The 17,010-nt window shown below is 34.6% G+C and overlaps 1 protein-coding gene across 12 annotated transcripts in view; it reads left to right on the top strand.

The window, feature by feature from the left end:
• The window catches only part of PPP1R12A (protein phosphatase 1 regulatory subunit 12A), a 178,025-nt gene that overhangs the window by 150,084 nt on the left and 10,931 nt on the right, over nt 1–17,010 (top strand). For all 12 annotated transcript variants that reach the window (XM_055395316.2, XM_055395312.2, XM_055395309.2 and 9 more), the window contains 5 exons: nt 977–1,098; nt 4,378–4,443; nt 10,079–10,095; nt 11,312–11,447; nt 13,955–14,059. In XM_055395316.2, the coding sequence (XP_055251291.1) occupies nt 977–1,098; nt 4,378–4,443; nt 10,079–10,095; nt 11,312–11,447; nt 13,955–14,059 (446 nt within the window). The remainder of the gene's footprint in view (nt 1–976; nt 1,099–4,377; nt 4,444–10,078; nt 10,096–11,311; nt 11,448–13,954; nt 14,060–17,010) is intronic.

The following is a 17,010-nucleotide window of genomic DNA, read 5'->3' as shown; positions in this document are numbered from 1 at the left end:
ATGATTATAAAAATTTTGAGCCAACATTTAAATTGGGGATATTTGCATGAAAGTTCAAATTTCTGTGTTCTGTTGAAAAGCTGGACGATATGGCAGCACTGGCTCTGAGCGCTCACGCCAGCGATTGGTGAGAGCTGAGAAGCTGCAGGGCCCTCCTCTCATAGCCTGGGTGACCACTGTTGGGTTTGGGGTTTGAGGCCTTTGCTCTAAACTCATTCTAAAAACATTAAACCCCTCTTAATCCTCGAATTTTTTTTGCTGTGTTTCCTTCACAGAAGGAGACAAGGAGCTGGCTAATGACACAGGAGCCTTTTGACAATCATTTTTAGCATTACTTTGCTCCATATGTCTACTTTTTAAAGCATATTCTAGTGTGTAAGTCTGAGGATATTTTAACTATCCCAGGAAGGGAACAAATTTGAAGACTTTACATTTATTTGTTTTTAATAAAAGATAATTTTTTCCCAAGGGGGGAAAAAAGGTTTGCTCTGAGATACTACAAGAAAATTCAGTGAATAGTGTATTTATTCTACTGCCGAATGAAGACTGGGAATGGTAGAAGTGGAAACTGATAAACTTATATGCCTACTAGCTGTTCCATTGTTACAAACTGTTTGGGCATGAGAGCTATTTTCCTGTCAGACATTAATAACTAGGGCCCCATTCTCTTCATAGGATTCATTTATTTTCTCTTCAGTAAATATTATTAAATGTGTCTTTTAAGCAAAATTTTTGTTTTACGCACTAGAAAAATGAAGTAATTAAAATTAGTTCTTGATTTTCAAGAGTGTATCCAATGGGAGATATAGACATGTTTAAACCAAGTGTTACAAGAGCACTGAGGGGGCAAAAATTATTTCTGATTAGAGAACTTTAGAAACTTTCACAGAGGTTGACTTAGAATTGTTTTCATATTTACTTTGCAAATACTCTCAAGATGCATTGCTGCCATATGATTAATTTTAATCCTTAACAGAGGGAGAAAAGAAAGAAGAAGAAAAAGAGGGAGAAGATAAATCACAGCCTAAATCCATCAGAGAACGAAGGCGGCCAAGAGAGAAAAGAAGATCTACAGGAGTCTCATTTTGGACACAAGATGTGAGAACCTACTAAAATATACCTACTTGATTCGTGCTTAATTTTTCTAGGAATGTACACTGATAGTTTCTTAAATGCCTCAGATTATGTATTCTTTAGGTCATCACTATGTGTTTGAGCTAGTTATTTAAAGCAGAAGAGTTTTTCTTTTTAAGAATAAACAACTACTCAGATTTCTGACATGGCTTACAAGCAAGAGTCCGTTCCGTTCCGTTCCGTTCAGTCGCTCAGTCGCGTCTGACTCTATGCGACCCCGTGGACTGTAGCCTACCAGGCTTCTCCGTCCATGGGATTCTCCAGGCAAGAATACTGGAGTGGATTACCATTTCCTTCTCCAGGGTATCTTCCCGACCCAGGGATCGAACCTGGGTCTCCCGCATTGGAGGCAGACGCTTTAACCTCTGAGCCACCAGGGAAGCCCACAAGCAAGAGTACTGTCCCATTATTGGAATAAAAAAATAATGGCTGCAGTCTGATAAATTTTAATTTTTTCTTCTTCATATCTGTTTGCCTGACATTGCTATTCATTTGCAGGAGAAAGAGGAACTATCGGATAACACAGTTAATGTGAAATTTATCCTATTTCAATACAACATATACCTCAGAAAGGCAAACTAATTGTTTTCAGGGGATTATTTTTTTAGCCTTTTTTTTTTTTCTTCAGAAAAAAAAAAATGCAAAAAAGTTTAAACATAAAGAAGTATATCATCCCACTCAAAATATTCATTGTTAAGTTAAATCTCTACCACTTTCCCAACTCCCAATTAATTATTTTGAAGAAAATTTTAGTAATACTATACATGTAAAAATTTCAGTATGAATTTTCAGGAGATAAAGGACTCCTTTTTAAAATATTAAAATTTTATTATTTTAAAGTAATAAAAGTAACCATAAATATTATCTTTTAATGAGTGATCATAATACCATGATCATGTTTATTTTAAATAAATTGACAATCAATCCTTAATATTGAATAGACAGTCAGTTTTACTGTCTCCCTGACTCATATTGTCCACCTGGCCTCATGGGCATATCATCTGTCCAATTACACAGTCCTCTGGTGGTGGTTTAGTCACTAAGTCGTCGTGTCCAACTCTTGCGACCCCACGGACTGTGGCCTGCCAGGCTCCTCTGTTCATGGGATTCTCCAGCCTGGAATACTGGAGTTGGTTGCCACTTCCTTCTCCTAGGGATCTTCCCAGCCCAGGGACTGAATCCCAATCTCCTTCATTGCAGACAGATTCTTTACCAATTAGGCTTCCCTGGTGGCTCAGAGGGTAAAGCCTCTGCCTGTGGGAGATGCTGGGTTCTATCCCTGGGTCGGGAAGATCCCTAGGAGAAGGAAATGGCAACCCACTTCAGTATTCTTGCCTGGAAAATTCCATGGGAGCCTGGCGGGCGACAGCCCATGGGGTTGCAAAGAGTCGGACACAACTGAACGACTTCACTTTCACTTTGACTCGTGTTGCCATAAATGGTCTGTTGTAATTTTATTTTTTGCTGATTTGATTAGCATCCAAATAAGGACCATAAGTTATGATTAGTTTTTTCTTTCAATTCTCTTTTAAAAAATCAGTTACTCCTTCCATCTCTTTTTTTCTTACAATTATTTTTTAATGAACTGAGTTATATTCCTGAAGTATAGTTTAACACATTCATGTAGTTTTTTGTGTTTACTATAAATTGGTGATTTGAGGTGTAGAAATGATCAGATTCTGGTTCAGTATTCTCTTGGCAGGGTGTTTTTTTCCTTTGTCAGGAAGTATGTGATGTCTGGTTGATCTTAATTGATTGCCCAGTAATATTTTAATAATAATAATAAAGCCTGTCAGTCTTAGCATCTTAATAACTCTTACTACTTAAAAATTTCTTACCTTTTTAATAACTTACATGTATTAGGTGTTTAATAAGCAAAGCTTTTTTATACAGTATTTATTTTTCCCCAGTTTATTTGGACCAGCTCTCCCTTCAAAACTCCACTTTCTAGAGTCATACATGTAACCAGCATTATAATGATTGTTCCTAAGATCTGTATAGGCAGTACTCATCTTTTTAATTTGATCTTGCATTGAATTGTGTTCTAATCAACCATCAGCACAAATATCCTTTCCTTTCCATAGCCACGTGATTGAACCTGTATCAAACAGTATACAGAAAGGGCTCTGTCAAAGAAAGGGTGGTGTATGGTTAGGCAAGTTATTACTAGGTTTCCTTTTTGTTTTTGTTAGTAATAATAATTTTTCAAGACGTCTGAGCCTCCCCATTTAAAAAATTTTCAGTTCCTGTGTTCTTCCGTGAAACAGTAATACGTAAAGACAACCAGTTCATATTGTGGAATTAATACATTTATATTAATACATAATGGTAGTAGTAGTAGCATTGATTTCTCTTGTTTGCTTAGTAACTTCAAATACCATTTTTGCTAGATACCACATGATCGGTTGTATAAAGATCCTCTATAATCCTTAGGACAATTCTGTAAGGTTTTTATACCCACTTTATGGATGAGGTAACTATGACTCAGAATTTTCTTTATTAAATTTACCCTAACTCACAGAGCTGAAAATAGCTGTACCAGTCTGAAATAGGATGATTTAGTCTTAAAGCCTCTGGTATTTTTATAGTGAGCCTGAGCCAGATGCGTTGATTGTGTATTTCCCTTTTCTTTCAATCCTTTAAGGTTTATTGAGTTTTTAAGTCTTCTGATAGAATATTCCCATTGGCTGAGAGTCTAGACTTTTAGCCTACCAAGCCTTGTGTTTTCTATTTGATGTGCTCTAAGTTCCCAAGAAATTGCTAGATAGCGGAACTACCTAAACATAATAGGGTTGTTATATAAATCTTACCAAGCTTATAGAATAGAGCTTTTCTTACTTAAGATAATGTTTCCTATTTTTGCTGCCTCACTGTATTTGGGCAACTAAGTAGACTGTTAAAGTACATGCAATAACATCACAATATAAAATTGAGTATCATATTTTCACATTAAACCTCCAGCATCTTCATCCCAATATGAATGTGTTTCTTAAATCAGAATGTTAGGTGGATGGTCTTTCTTCACTATATATGCTAACCTAATTAGATTGTACTATGCAGATAAAACAGACTTCCTGTAAACAGGGTAGAAAAATTCCCACTTAAAAACCAGTTTTCCCTTTGATCCATTTCCTGTTATGTTTTCCCAAGTCATTTTAAATTGGAAAAGCCTTAATATATTTAAATATTAACTGTTTCAAAATTATCTTTACTTTTCTAAAATAAATTGATAATCTCTTTTAGAGTGATGAAAATGAGCAAGAGCAACAATCTGATACAGAGGAGGGATCCAATAAGAAAGAAGTTCAGGTAATTAGCATTATTTTTTGTATTTAGAAATATTCATATTTTTAAGGGTCACTTTTTACTTTATGTTTATTCATGTAAGACAGTTACTGTACACTGTACCTGCATGCTGGGGATAGACCATCAGTGGTTTTCTGGAATCGGGTGTGGAGCAACTGGAAAGGAGCACAAAGAGTATTTCAGAGACATTGGGAATGCTCTAGATCCTGATTGTAGAGGGTTTTTTTGGGTATACACAAATGTCAAAACTCATCAAACTGTATACTCTAAGTGGATCTAGTTTATTGTATGTATGTCAGCCTTCAAAGTTGAAAAGAAAAAAAATGAGAAAACAGGTTTCTACTGCTATCCAAAAGTAGAGTGTTGAGTAATCTTTTGTAAGCCACATAAGGCAAAGAGGGAATTACCTTACGACACATCTTGCTAACAGTTGCCTGAGGTAAATTGAGATAAATTGCAGTGCACACAGTCAAAAGTTGTGGCGGCTTAAACTGAGTGTAGTTCCCAGGAAGGAGCTTGGAGGTGCCCCTCTCACTCCTTAACATGTTCTGCCTCTATAATGGCTTGCTGCAAAACACACTGAATGCTGTTTTCATTGTTTGCCTTTAAGCAAGGGCTACCTGTTACACCTTTGAGCAAAGAAAAGTATCTAAAGGCTATCCAGAAGTAGTGCATACTTATCAGACCCAGATTTCAGTTTTGTAAACGGCAGGGTTATATTCTGGAGAAGATAATAGGTCATTTTAACTTTACATTTGTTTAGAAATTTTGTGTCTCTAAATGACTTTTACATTCATTATCACTGCTGATCTTTCCAATAATCTTCAGGAAAAGGCTCTCTGCCCTTCAACCCCAGTACTGATTAAAGATTTAAGGCAAGTTTGATTGACAAGATTGCATAGGTAGTAAATGACCAAAGTTTCTTCCCACTGGTTTTTTCCCCTCTGTTCTCTATTGTTTGGCTCTGCACAAAGCTGACATACATGGAAGAACTTTGTTTACATAGGAGTAGATTGTACAATATGACTTAGTCTTAATGTTTTAAATTCAACAGTGTCCAGCCTGAAATGACATTCTGGTCATATTTTCTTCATTTTGATTTGACATTCCTACATAAAGCTGTTAAGATTACTTTTAGTTGTTGGGATCCACAATAATGTGAAGTGACCAGAAGTTGGTTCCCTGTACTAGGTGACTGTGGACATTACTCTTAGGGCCAAGTTTGTGTGTTTTGACCCAAAAGATACCTTTATTTTATCTTTAGGTAGCCAGACAAGTTGAAGAATCAATTACTTCCAAGGGTCAATTTTTTGCAGGCCAAGTTTTGTAATTTTTAAACCTTTTGCCTGTCAGTTGTAAGCACTTCCCCCATTCACCTATGTCTCTTGTTTATTATTTTCTGTAAACTTGTCCATCATCTTCCTTGCCCAGTGATACCTTATGAATTCTCATCTTTCAAGAGGAAACAGTGGACAGATAAACAAGAGCGAGGGAATTAGTAAACCATCTCCAGCTGACACTTCTCCCTGCCGTATCACACAGATCCCTGGTCCCACCAGGCTGGGGTAGGAGGGGAAAGATGTTCTGGCTTCCAAGCTTGTGGGTTTGAAGCATATTGATATATGTTATATTTAAGTTTTATTGTTAAAATTATATATGAGATACATTGAGTAGAATATTGTTTTTATGAAAATTTCTTAGTTCCAAACAATTTAAGTAGTCTTTGTCCATTTTAAATAGAGCATTATTTAGATCTTGCTTTGTGCTAACATTTTTTCAGTTCCAAGCAACAAAAAACCCAGCTTGAATTGGATTAAGCAAAGATAATTTACTGTATGTCAATTATATTACACAACCCCCTATGTCAGCTCCATCCTCAGGCTGCTTTACAACATACGACTGGAATTATAATAATTAGTTTAGGCCAGACGAGGCCCACCACCGAGATAGTTCAGCTGTTTTGCTGTGAATATGGGCTGCATACCACCTCACCTAAACTTAGTGACTGCTGTACCATGAGAGAAAGGGAGAATGGAGGTTAAGACAGTAACTTGTAGTATCTTCTACAATAGACTAGAAAAGTGCTTCCACCAAATAGAGTTGCTCTCTTATGAAGATTTGTAGTGTCAGCCCTTGTTTTTCTGTGAAAAAGTATGATCAACCCAATTCTGTGCATTTTTGAAATAGTGTTATCACTACCTCAGAGGTGTTTTATAACAAAACTTTTACTCAGTTCATAGAATCCAAGTTCACCAAATTGAAAAAATGACTTTGTGGCATATACTTTTTTGTTTCAAAGAAAAGTAAATTTTAAGTTAACCAGAAAGTTGTTAAGTTTTTTGAATTGCCTTTGAAACTACCTTCAGGATATAAATTTTCAAAAAATTAAGATCAAATTTGATCCAGAAAACTTGAATTATTTTATCTTAGTGTGGTTCATTATTCCATAAATGTGGCTTCTGTTGCTTAGGCTATTATGATTTGCTTTCATTAAACTGTTGGATGCTAAAACTTCTACCATGTGAAGAACATTAGTAATAAATCAAAAATTTTTAAATAAGAAAGCATGGCAAGAAACAATGAAGAAAGGATTAATAGATTTGACTGTTTAAACAGGAAAAGCTAGAAAATTGCAAAAAAGACATCCTTATTAAAATTGAGACACATTAGCTCACTTTAAATAGTATAGCCCTCTTTTATAGCATTTAAAAGATTAATATTTGTACTATTTAAAAGACACAGTTAAAAAAAAATTGGAAGCAGAATCCATGAAATTTATAAACATAGCAAAAGAAGAAATATAAATTGCCAATAAGTTTAAAATACATTTACTTTCATTAATAACCAAAGACCTAATAATTAATACCAAAGTGAAATTTACAAAGGTTAATAATGCTCAGGTTTGGCATGATTAGTTTTGAAATAGGCATTTTCATATAATTCTTTGAGGCTATAATAAATTCATTTTCTTGAGAGATCAGTTGAGCAAAACAAATCTGAAGCCTTCAGAAAAAGTTCATGCCTCTTTGCTTTTCAATTCCACTTCAAGAAATTTATTTCCAGTGAAGTGACTTATGTAAGTGCAAAGATAAGTCTAAAGTGTTCATAGCAGCATGGCTTTTGAAGCAAAATATTAAAAACTTTCAAAATGTCTATTAGTTGGGAATAGATTAAATAAAATGTCTTTGTATGAATCTATATTTATGTGTTCACATAGATATGTATACAGAAAAGATTAACGGTAGTTATCTAGGGCGTTTGAGAGATGGGGAATTATGGAGGAACTTTGTTATAGTGTGGTATATGATCTTACGGTATTGTATTCAGAAAAACTTAAAGAATATTTTTACTTCAGAAAAACAATTTTAAAACACAAGGGGGAAAAAAAAAACCAGGACAGTGAAAGTGAAGTCGCGGTCGTGTCCGACTCTTCAAACCCCCATGGACTGTAGCCCACCAGGCTTCTCTGTCTATGGGATTCTCCCGGCAAGAATAGTGGAGTGGGTTGCCATTTCCTTCTCCAGGGGATCTCCCGACCCAGGGATCAAACCCAGGTCTTCCGCATTGCAGGTAGACGCTTTAACCTCTGAGCCACCAGGGAAGCTAAGTGAAATAAACAGGTCACCAAAAAGCACCTTCTGTATGATTCCACGGGCTTCCCTGTTGGCTCGGACAGAAAGAATCTGCCTGCAATGCTGGAGACCCAGGTTTGATCTCCCAGGGTAGGGAAGATCCCCTGGAAAGGAGAATGGCAACCCACTCCAGCATTCTTGCCTGGAGAATTCCATGTACAGAGGAGTCTGGTGGGCTATAGCCGAAGGGGTCAAAAAGAGTCTGACACAACTGACAATGCTTGTGCTCTCACCAGAGTATTCAAACTCATATGTAACAGAGAGTAGAATTGTGGTTGCCAGGAGCTGGGGGTAGGAGGGTATAGAGATTTGTTTAGTGGGTATAAAATTACAGTTTTGCAAGATGAAAAAAGTTGTAGAGAGCTGTTACACAGCAGTGTGAATATAGTTAGCTCTGTACTCTTAGAGTGACTTATTTTATGTGCTTTTTACTAAAATTTTTAAAAACAAAATATAACCAAGAATTCCCTGGCAGTCTAGTGGTTAGGACTCCAAACTACCACTGCAGAAGGCATGGGTTCCATCCCTGCTTGGGGAACTCAGATCCTGCATGCCACACAGCATGGCCAAAAACAAATATATATGTAACATAATCAATAATAGCACCATGACTTTTAAAGACAAAAAATAGAATTTGAGTGATTTCTGCGACTACTGGAAGTTTTTATTTATTCTTAAAGTTAAGTTAAACCAGTGAACCAGAGTTCAAACTGAGGCGAGATGTGATGTTTTCGTTTGATATGTGTACATTTTATTTCACATGTGGATATTTTCCAGAATTTAAATAAATAATATCTTTTTGTTTGCTTCTGCTTTCTTTATTTGAGATATAATTGGTATATAAAATATTGCGCATATTATTCAATATTTGTGTATTGTGAAATGTTTAGTACAGTAAACATCCATCACCACACATAGACACATAGATACAAGTATTTTCTTGTGATAGGAGCTTTCAAAATCTATTCTTTCAGCAGCTTATGGATTTGAATTATATTGTGAAAATTGAAATTTAACTTCAAAATTGTTAATCATTATAAAACTGAAGAATAAATCAATAAGGTAAAGCATTACCTGAAGAAAACATGGGCAGCAAGTACAAAATTGGTTTTGCAAAGGAAACTTAATTAGACTTTAGTAAGACATTTTTAATCTGAATGAGGCTCAAACAGTTCCAAAGGAACCCAGTGATTTCACAGCATATATAAAGGTAAATATAATGGGAAAATTCAAATATCTAAAATTCAGAAATTAAACAAGTCATTTCTGAATAGTTACTTTATAGAAAATTACAGATTGAGTGTTTCAGTAGAAAGAGCTAAAGATGCTAATCCCCCCAAAAAGTCTTTGACTCCAATGAGACTATTTTATCCTATTAATCATTTCACCATTTACATTAAGAAGAGTTTTGGAACGTCAGTGTAGCATACCACTTGCTTGAGAAAATTAATCATAATTTCCTATACCCTCATTGCTAAAGTTTGAAGGAATGTATAGCTGGATTTCCAGAAAATAAATTGTAAACAAAATATATATATACTATTGTACATTAAATACTTTAGTATTCATTTGTTGGTCTCTCCTGTTATTACCTCAAAAACAGAAAAGTGGGAAAGATAGTTGCTTTGAGATGTCACATAATAAACATGCATTTCGTAATGTAAATATGTTACTTTCTCCTGCTAAGTGAATTGTAAGTAATGGGTATGTGTCTTAGTCTTTCTTTTTTTCCCCTCCTAATTATAGTGTCATTTGTAGAAATTCACAAAATATTACTTTAAATTGGGAAATGTAATTGTATAGTATTGGACAAGTAGAAATTTACAGTGACTCTGTCCTAGAATTTCTTTGTAAAACAACCACATTGATGTTAAAGTGCAGAGATTAAATATGTATTAGTTTATTAGTGTGAAAATAGTACTGAAGTTAACTTTTCTTGATTAATCAGTGAGTTACATAATTGAAAGCATAAAAATTTAGTTACCCTTATGTTTTTCTCTTTTTAGACGGATTCCATTTCTAGGTATGTTTTACTTTTTTTTTAATTGATCTTTAACTCATTTTATCCTTTCTAAAAATATGTTGCTAGATATTGATAAATTTTTTAAGTTGATAGAATTATTTCAGTAATAAAAAATCTACAGATATTTAGATGACCTGATAAGTGTTAATAACTTTCTTTATCAATGGCTTTACTTCTAGTTCAATTGTCATAGTAAGTTGCTAAGAAAGATTTTTTTCTCAAATCTTTGCAACAGTGATAGTTTTCTTAAGCTTCCTAAGTTACTTCAACATTGACCATCTCATTATTCACATTAGAAGCCAATGAAGTCCACCAGAAATTTATTTCATCAGGTACTCAGACTCTTCTCCCTTATCCCTGCTTCAAATTAAAAAAGAAAAAGCCAATGAAGACACTTTTAAAAAGTGCCATCTAGCTAAAATTGTTCAGTTTTTCAGAGAACCTACACCAATATATTAATTCTTGAATCTAATTTATATTCCTCTTCTCTTACCAGTAATAGTTAACCAAAACCTTATAAAAACCAAGGACAAATTTTTATATTTTGATGATTCTTTTGAATTGAAATGTGGAGGTATTAGCATTTATCAGAAAAAAAATTCAGAACCAGATAATAAGAAGATCCTCACCTTCAAAAGAGATACGTTCTTCTTCTTTAGGACAAACTTATTTCTGTTATCTCTCAGTATCTCCAAGGAACTTACCCCACCCACCCAATGCAGTGGATTTCAAAATCCACAGATGTGCAAATCCCCTATATAAAATGGTATAGTACTGTCTGTTTATTACTCTGGATAGACTCTAGTTAGTTCACCATCTGCAATGTTACTAATTTTAAAATATAGTCATATGCCACTTAAAAGTGCTACCCATTAAACTGTAATACATATCAGTTGTAAGCCCTGTTCTGATTTCAGAGATGTTAAAATGTGAAAAATATATATGATTTAAAATTGTTGAAATAATTTATCATGATGTAAAACCAGTTTTGACTTTCAGATATAGAGATTTTTGAACCTCCTTCTCAAACAACAGAAGTTAGTATTAAAAATAATTTCCCGTTTATTTATTACATATCATGAAAGTTGATTAGATAACCAATAAAGGAGAATATTATCTACTGTTTTGGAATATCTAGTTAAAATACTAGGATGCATGTTAATGTAAGTTATGAAAGTCTGTAATAAAGATTTTGACTCAAACTCATCTTTTGAAGATATGAAGTCAGTTCTACATCAGCTAGTGATCGGTATGATTCCTTGCTGGGTCGCTCTGGATCATGCAGTTACTCAGAAGAAAGAAAACCTTACAGTAGCAGGCTAGAAAAGGATGATTCAACTGACTTTAAAAAGGTACTTGGGTTATTCAGTTATATTTAATTAAAAATAATCTCTTGACATTTTTATGTTTGGATATTACTCCTGGAAACTCATAATTAAATCACTTTCTTAAATGACTTTAATTTTTCAGTTTTTGGCAGTTAATGATAAGTAGAATATAAATGGCAACCCACTCCAGTGTTCTTGCCTGGAGAATCCCAGGGACAGGGGAGCCTGGTGGGCTTCCGTCTATGGGGTCGCACAGAGTCGGACACGACTGAAGCGACTTAGCAGCAGCAGCAGAATATAAATAGGTATTTGTTTGCTTTTTTAAAGGAAAGGGGAAAGTATCCAGGACTACCTGCACATTGAAGTTTCTCAGGCCAGTACTCTGGTTGAGCTGAAAGGGAATATTGAGTAGATTAGGAGTCGAGGGGGTAGGGTGCGTGTGTGTGAGAGAGAGCGCTATCTTTTCTCTATTTGTTAACAGGAAGCAGCCAAACAAAGAATATGGCTTTTCCCAGAAGAATATAGTATTTCCTCGGTAACTGAAAACTTATGATAGTTCAAATCCTATTAAGGATGAAACTAATTAAGAAATAAGTCCTGGAAACAAAGCAATATAGAATTCTTAAGATCAAGATTCTTCATATTACAAACTTTGCATAAACCTAATGAAGTTTGTTGGAGGAAAAGGAAGGTTTGTAGTAATTGTACATGTCCGAGATAGTTGGCAGCTATCTTAATTGCCCATTAAGAAAGTAAAATCAACAGAAGGAGGATAGGGGTCAGTTTATGTTAGGAATAAGATTCAGTCATTCGTTCAGTAAAGAACTGAACACTGAGTGAAGTAAGCCAGAAAGAAGAACATCAATACTGTATATTAACGCATATATATGGAATTTAGAAAAATGGTAACCTGAACCCTGTATAAGAGACTGCAAAAGAGACATAGGCATTTAGAACAGTCTTTGGGACTCTGTGGGAGAGGGTGAAGGTGGAATGATTGGGGAGAATGGAATTGTAGCATGTATATTATCATAGTGACCAGTCCAGGTTCGACGCATAAATTTTCCTCTGTTCATTTCTTTGCATTTGTGCTTTTTTAATAAAAATACTTTTAACTGTAATTTTTTATTTAAAATAAATAAATAAATACAAGTTTAGAAGTTAAACGAAAAAAAAAAAAAGAACTGAACACTGACGTGTACTCAGTAGTGAAGTTCTACTCATGGCCAGTGTAGATAGAGATACTGTTCCTGCTCTGATGAGTATCTTCCATGGAGTAGGCAGACAAACTTTATCATATAATCATACAAATCAGTGGATAATTTCTAAATTTGAAACCATAATCCTGAAGTAAAGACACAATTTTATAAAATTGTATAGCAAAAGGAAGTGACAGGGTCTGAGGGTAGATTTCCTGTGGTACATACATATAATGAAATATTACTCAGCCAAAAAAGAACCTAGAGCCGATTATACAGAGTGAAGTAAGTCAGAAAGAGAAAAACAATTATTTCATATTAAGCATTTATATATGTGGGGTCTAGAAAGATGGCACTGATGAAATTATTTGCAGGACAGCAGTGGAGACAGACATAGAGAACATACTTAACGGACTTGGAGAGCAGGGTAGGGGAGGAAGGAGAGGGTGGGATGTATGGAGAGAGAAAGATGGACGCTTACATCACCACATGTAAAATAGACAGCCAATGGGAACTTGCTGTGTGGCTCAGGAAACCAAATCAGGGCTCTGTATCAACCTAGAGGGGAGGGGTGGGGTGGGGAGGGAGGTTCAAGAGGGAGGGGACATGTTTATAATTATGGCTGATTCATGTTGATGTTTGGCAGAAACTAACACAATTCTGTAAAGAAACTATCCTTCATTTTTTTTTTTAAATTAATTTTTAACAAAAGAAGTAAAACTTCAGCCAAGAACAGAAAGACAATTAGTAGTCAGCTGAAAAAATGGGAGAAAAAGATGTTTCAGATGGAATTGCAAGCACATAGACCAGCCTGATGGTGGGAGGGTACATGATGTATTGAAGTAATTAAATTTTTGGTATGGCTGGTAGAGATTGTTATTTTGAAATTTTAACTCTTGCTGCTTTGTATAAAGTAGATTAGGAGGTCAAGAGAGCGATTCTAATAATGGAAACGTCTAGGTAAGAAATAAATGTAGCCATCTGTGGTTGTAATATTAGAAATGAGGGGAAAAGAAGTAGTAGATTCAAGTGTTAAGAAAATATTCAAGAAATTGTTCACTTTCCTTTTAACTGTAGTAAAAATGATACAAGTATAATGATAAATGCCACTGATGCTCCATCTCAGTGTCAGGAATCAAAGAGGGAATGATAGGCAGAAAAGCTCACAGACCCCAATATTAAATGTATTAAATAATATAGTTAATGTATTTATTTAATAGTTCATATGTTACATCAATCTTCCTGTTTTAATATTGCAAAGAGGTCACTGGGAAATCTTAAAATAGTAAGAAAGCAGAAAAGTAATTTGTTCTTCTCCCCTAATCTGTATAGCTTTATGAACAAATTCTAGCTGAAAATGAAAAGCTGAAAGCGCAGCTACATGATACAAATATGGAACTGACAGATCTTAAATTACAATTGGAAAAAGCCACCCAGGTTTGTACATTTTTTTCTCTTTGTTACTTTAAAGGTAATGGTTGTCATTTATTCTATCTAAAAATTGCATTGTAATTTTCTCTTGTGTTCTGGATGTAAGTTTGGTTATTGATAATAGCTTATTTATTAATAAGGAATCAAGATAATACAGCTTACTGGTAACTATTATTTTTTTCTAATATAGAAGTATAGCCTTATGGTAGAAAGTCAAACTATTTTTAGACGTTTAATATCTATGTTGTAGTACATGAAGGATTTTAAATGCTTATTTCCAGCATACCAAATGTAGGAAAGCAATAAAAGCATCTGTATGGAATCTTGGGCTTCCCAGGTGGCTCAGTGGTAAAGAATCCACCTATCAGTGCAGGAGACAGACGCAGGTTCAGTCCCTGCGTCATGAAGATCCCCCTGGAGAAGAAAATGGCAACCCACTCCAGTTTTTTTGCCTGGGAAATCCTGTGGGCAGGGGAGCCCTGGCAGGCTGCAGTCCATGGGATCACAGAAACAGTCAGACACAACTTAGCAAATAACAGCAATAATTACAGAGTCTTCTTAAATTCATACATTTTTTTAATAGTTTTTATTCCTTAAGAATGTTTACTGTTTAGTTAAAAAAACTGATTTAATAATAATTCTGAAAGAAGATAACAACCTGGCAGACATAATTTTAGAAGTGAAAACTTGGATAGCCAAGCAGAACTAGGCCTTCGATCATACACATCCTAGCCTTGTCTGTACAATCTAGGATGTGTATGACCTAAGAATTGTTTCCTAAGCTCTTTTTTCATAAAGCACTGGTTCTGGGAGATAGTAATAAGTGCTGTCTTCTCTTCTTCCTCCTCTTCCTTCTCCTGCTCCAGTTCAAAACAAAAAAAGAAAAGAGCTTTGTGACCCATGTAACTGAGAAATACTATATATTCTGTACCTTGGAGATTTAGCAGGGCTGATTTATATGTTAAAGGCTCTAAGGGGTCCTATAAATTTTAAGGAAATAAACTTGTTTAATGTTAAACATAAGACTTTCTAGCATAAACACATTTCTATGGTAACTTTTAGAATCTAGTTTGAAAGCACTCTTCTCGAATGGCATCTTCAAGTCTATAAATGAGACATTATTTTCTTTGACTAAAGACTCAGGTAATGAAGGTTTACTATGAAGATACACAGAGAAGTACTGCAGAACAAGAACACATTTCCTAGTGAGGTGTCATAAAAACTTGGAATGTCACACAAGTTTAAACTTGCTGACTTACACTTAAGTCTCATGGTAAACTGGAATGTCATCATTCTAGGTTGCATTAATAGCTTAGTGAACTTCCACAAAATATCATAACTAGTTCCCTGAAAATAGCTTTAGTTCTAGACATTTGGTCATAATATTTTCTAAATAAAGATAAGCATTGTTCCCTACTGTAGTATTCTGTCATTATGGTGACCCTGCTTACTCCTTTCTCTGTATGTTTCTCTGCTTTTCTGCCTACTTTGTTGTCATCTGATTCTTCCTATAAGTTTCTCATTCAAACTCTACAAGAGAGGAGAGCTGATAGAATTAGCCAGTTATCATCAACATGAAGCAGTCTTGTTAGTGCCCATGGTTCTGTTTGTATCCATTTCACAGGACACTGGAAAACTGTTGCAGGCTGCCTTTGGGTCAAGTACAAATTTCTGTTCCCATTGACTGTGGTCAGAAAAATAAGTCACTGAATTAGAGTATGAGATATTGAGTAAATGTTCAAAATTAATATCTTAGTGGGAAACACTGTGTAAATGTCATTTCAAAAGTTTAGGGGTACATGTAGAAATAAAAGTGACAGAATGTTAAACTTTTTGTTCAACTTTATTGAGTTATTTACCCTGAGTATTTAAGTCTACTGTGAATCTGTGTATTTTTTAAATCATTTCTTTGATAACTATTTATGAATATATATAGTAGTGGAAGTTTTGATAGTTGCATGGAATTTTTCCAAGGAAAACAATCATCTTACTAAGAATTAATCTTGAGATAGTAGATTGTGGACAAAATTTTTTTATAAAATTCAACAATCATTGGCTGATATGTTTATAGCAAGCTAGGAAAAAACAAGTGGTCCAGTGGTTGAGCCTCTGCACTTTCACTGCTGTGGGCCCAGGTTCAATCACTGGTCGGGAAGCTAAGATCCTGTAAGCTGCGCAGCATGACCAAAAAAGAAGAAAAGAATTAAGCTTGAAGTTTAGGTCTGTTTCATAGTTTTCTGCCAAGGACTATAGAATTGTTGAATCCTGCCTGCCTTAGTCCAGCCACCCTACTCCCTATACAGTCCCCAAGGGCGTGAAATAGGCTAATTTGCCAGAAACCAATTGATGAATAATTATTTTGTCAAATATCAATTCACCAGGTTTGCTCAATGTGATTTTAACAGCTTTAACTGGAATATTTACCAAAAAAAGTAAAGTGTTTTTTTTAACCTAAAAAATTAGCACATGAATCATAAAATTGCTGAACTGTCCCTATATGAAAAAAAATGCTAATTTTCCATTTAACATTTTGTTAATTTATATGTATTTGACACTGTTCCAGTAATTTTTATTTTTTTCAGTTGTTGTTTGTCTTTTTAACATTTTTCAATCTTTTTAGCATTTTATTATTCATTTGCACTTGCTTAAGTGGCATATTTAGCCTTTGTTTTGTTTTTCTAGCAATTAAAATATAAATTTAAAGATATCATAATCATATCAGAATTGGCAGAAACAGTCTCATTTATAATTCTGAATTTGATTTTTAATAATAAGCAACTGGAATACCTAACTTTTTTTTTTCGGAAAGAGTAAGCACAAAACAAAACATTTAAACAACAGACTAAGAATTCCCTGGAGGTCCAGCGGCTAGAACTCTGCACTTGTATTACCAAGGGCCTGCGTTTGATCCCTGGTTGAGGAACTTAAGTTCCCATAAGCTAGACAGTGTTGGTCCC

Source organism: Moschus berezovskii, chromosome 6 (genome assembly GCF_049115385.1).
Source record: "Moschus berezovskii isolate FMDL1 chromosome 6, NW_MosBer_1.0, whole genome shotgun sequence".
NCBI classification, from domain to species: domain Eukaryota; kingdom Metazoa; phylum Chordata; class Mammalia; order Artiodactyla; family Moschidae; genus Moschus; species Moschus berezovskii.
Note: the sequence above shows the minus strand (reverse complement) of the source record. Positions and strands in the feature narration are given on the sequence as shown.